Source organism: Hippocampus comes, unplaced genomic scaffold, assembly GCF_001891065.2.
Source record: "Hippocampus comes isolate QL1 unplaced genomic scaffold, H_comes_QL1_v1.1 scaffold44, whole genome shotgun sequence".
Lineage (NCBI taxonomy): Eukaryota > Metazoa > Chordata > Actinopteri > Syngnathiformes > Syngnathidae > Hippocampus > Hippocampus comes.
In genome coordinates this window covers 2,601,401-2,604,585 of record NW_017805546.1, presented here as the reverse complement: position 1 = coordinate 2,604,585, position 3,185 = coordinate 2,601,401, and the positions used below count along the sequence as shown (strand labels likewise).

At 43.4% G+C, this 3,185-nt stretch overlaps 1 protein-coding gene across 1 annotated transcript in view; it reads left to right on the top strand.

Moving 5' to 3' along the window:
- Positions 1–3,185, top strand: part of LOC109521480 (transcription factor E3-like) — a 25,210-nt gene that overhangs the window by 20,302 nt on the left and 1,723 nt on the right. The window contains exon 14 of the mRNA XM_019879310.1: positions 3,086–3,175. Within this exon, the coding sequence (XP_019734869.1) occupies positions 3,086–3,175 (90 nt within the window). The remainder of the gene's footprint in view (positions 1–3,085; positions 3,176–3,185) is intronic.

Below are 3,185 nucleotides of genomic sequence, written 5' to 3'. Positions count from 1 at the left end.
TGGGGGGGCACAAAAGGGATATGCTTAATGTACTTAAAGTGAATTGGTACATTGTGAAATAGTTTTTTCCCCCTCATGGTGTATATAAGAATATTTTATTTTCCAGCAATTTATTGCACCTTATGTTCTTGCAGTCTATGCATTTTTCTGAGAGATCTGTTTTACTACGACGACACACGGTGGGCGCACATGTTTTTATGAGCAGCTTAAGAGCTGCTCCTGTTGCTGCTGCTAATTAGCCAAAGCAGGACTTCTTAAGTGTAGCTGCAGTGCAAAACACAAATCACTGTTCTATTTTTCAATATGTTCCGCTTCACAATAAAACCGAGAGATCCGTTTGATTATTTTACAGTACGTACTGTAGTTCATCCTATTTTTGATACCTGGATAATTGATTGAAGTGTTGTTTGTTTCTTGTGACTAATATTTGTGTTTGTGATTGGTCATCTCCAATAACCTTTGGTGATCACTGGCTGATTTTTACCAGAGATTTTTTTCCAGTTTTTTTTTTCTTCTGGAGGCACATACAGTATGTCCAATGAGCTATAAATTCATTGTGTTCCAAGTACAATTATTATTATTTTTTTTTTTTGGAACAAACCACTATTTTGCAGGTGTACCATGAAGTACTGATAAACTTCAAAAAGGCATTTAATTCATCAAATGCATCATGCAACTCATTTAATGAATGTGTACCTATGCATGTTTTTCCAACACTGATGTCACGGTATTTGAGAATTTGTTTCAGAATATAATTTTAAAAGTTGTGCGTTTGGATTCGTAGTTTTCTTGGTGTTACAGTCACACATGAACTGAAGCAGCCCAATTAGTTTTGAAGGCACGTTGACTAATGTAATTGGTTGTCCTCTATCTGCAAGTGCTCTGAGGCAAAGGAAAAAAAAACTCTTAATTAGCTTGTTTTAATGCCCCTGATTGTGCAGTTCTAAAATCAAGCACCAATTTTTTTTCCTGCTCCGACATAACTGCTTTGCAAAACTTGAAGCACATCCAACCTTTCACAAATGTATGAACATTGTGGGGGGGGGGTCTTCCTCGAATGGAGCGTCTTTTATCTGTGTCGGAATCCTGAAGCAGGAATAGCTCTTTGAGTCTTTGAGTGGATATACAGTCGAAGCAGTTGACACTTACTCACCATTTGTCACAAATGTGCCGCCTGGGCGGGGTTACCAGTAAGAATACACAGCAAGAAGTCGGCCAATGTGTTAGTGCTCATTAAAACGCTACAGAGTTTACAGGCACAAAGGAATTGCTCACCTTTTTCCGCTTAACAGAAAATGAGGATTATGGTGATGTTGGAAGAAAGAAAAAAGACACACAGCGAGGTAAAACCGGTTTGTAATCTTTGAAAACGGAACAGCGTAGGATTTTTTTTTTTTTTTTTACATGTGGCAAACCTTAGATGATACCAACAGGTAGGCGTGCCAACTTATTGTGCACCGAAATGATGTTGGGCTAAGGATGATCGTTTGTATTTCACCGATTCCACGCCGGATTGAATCGGGTGCCCAGGGAGGTGCTTGCGTTCAGAGTTTCAACAAGAATGGGGAAGTTGTGCTTTTCACACATTCCTCACATTTTGCTCGGGCTCGGCAGTCAGCATGCGTTGCAGCCGCCCTACCTAATAATTTTGTTTGATTTAGCTCCCAGGAAATCTGCTGGATGTGTATCACAGCCCTGGAATGGCAGCACCCACTCTCACTGTCAGCAACTCCTGTCCTGCTGATCTTCCAAATATAAAAAGGGAAATTACTGGTACGGTACAATCTGTGCAATCTACTCGTATGTGTAGCGGAACTTCAACAGTTTCATAGGATCTGCGGAGTCATTTCATGGAAAGCAGCTTTTGTCTTTCAGATGCCGATACCAAAGCTTTTATGAAGGAGAGGCAAAAGAAAGACAACCACAACCTGAGTACGTCGAGATTTGTTGTCTCCTCACTTTGTAAAATCATCTTCTGTTGTTGCCCGACACGGTGCATTCATCATGATTATTTCTTTGCCTGTTTGTTCCTTCTTAACAGTTGAGAGGAGACGGCGATTTAATATAAACGACCGTATAAAGGAGCTCGGAACGCTCATACCCAAGTCAAGCGACCCGTGAGTGCCGCCTCGTTTTTGGGGTGTCTTTCGGAGATTAACGTGTTGTGTTTGCGAGCCAAGTCTCGGCAACATCAGTCTGGTAAAACCATTTCCTTTTGTGTTTACGCCTCCGCACCGATCACAGTGAGATGCGCTGGAATAAAGGCACCATACTGAAGGCCTCGGTGGATTACATCCGCAAGTTACAGAAGGAGCAACAGCGAGCCAAGGATGTCGAACTGCGCCAGAAAAAATTGGAGCAAGCCAACCACAGCTTAATGATGCGCATCCAGGTCGGTGTTTTTGCTGTTCATTACAATCGACTGAATTCGTGACACTGCATTGGCAGTACTTTGGCTCTGGATCCTGGCAGCTGGAGCCAGAAGCGTTGAGAAGCAATGAGTGCCAATTGGAGGTCCTGTGGCAATGTTTAAACAATGTATCAAGAATGCCGTTTGGAACATCTCAATGTGTAAACAATTTCAAAAGAATGACAGTTTGCAAACAAGGAGAATGTATTGGAGGGCGGCAGTAGTAATAGTCTCGTCAGTGCAAAACGAAAAAAAAATGGATCTGATGTGCAAAGATGCAGGCATTGAAGTATTGCAGGTTGCAGAGATATTGCACGTTGTAAACATTGAGCAGGGTTACAAAAGAAAAAGATTGCACGGTGCGGTCGACAGATGCTGATGTCGTTTGTTCGAACGTCTGATGCCGTGTGCGTAGAAGCTGTGGTCTCGCCGATGCCGTTGTAATGTGGAGTTATGCCTTTTATTCCTTCATCGAGATTGTCACCAAAGGTCTCACTATTTTGCACCTACTTCTCGTATGTTTTGTCATTTCAACGTACCGTACTAGCCTAGCTGGTTAAATTCAGATTACTTTGGTGATGTTCCCAGGAGCTGGAAATACAGGCCCGTGTCCACGGTCTCTCTTCCAACGCCGTCGGCATCTCCTCTGCCCTGGGCACCGGTCCTGCCCTGCTTCAGCAGCACCACCAAACGCTTCCAAACGGCCAGTCCCTACACCCCGGCGCAGAGGCACCCTCCGGGCATAACCTCCTCGGTCTGGGTGCGGCGGGGCGCA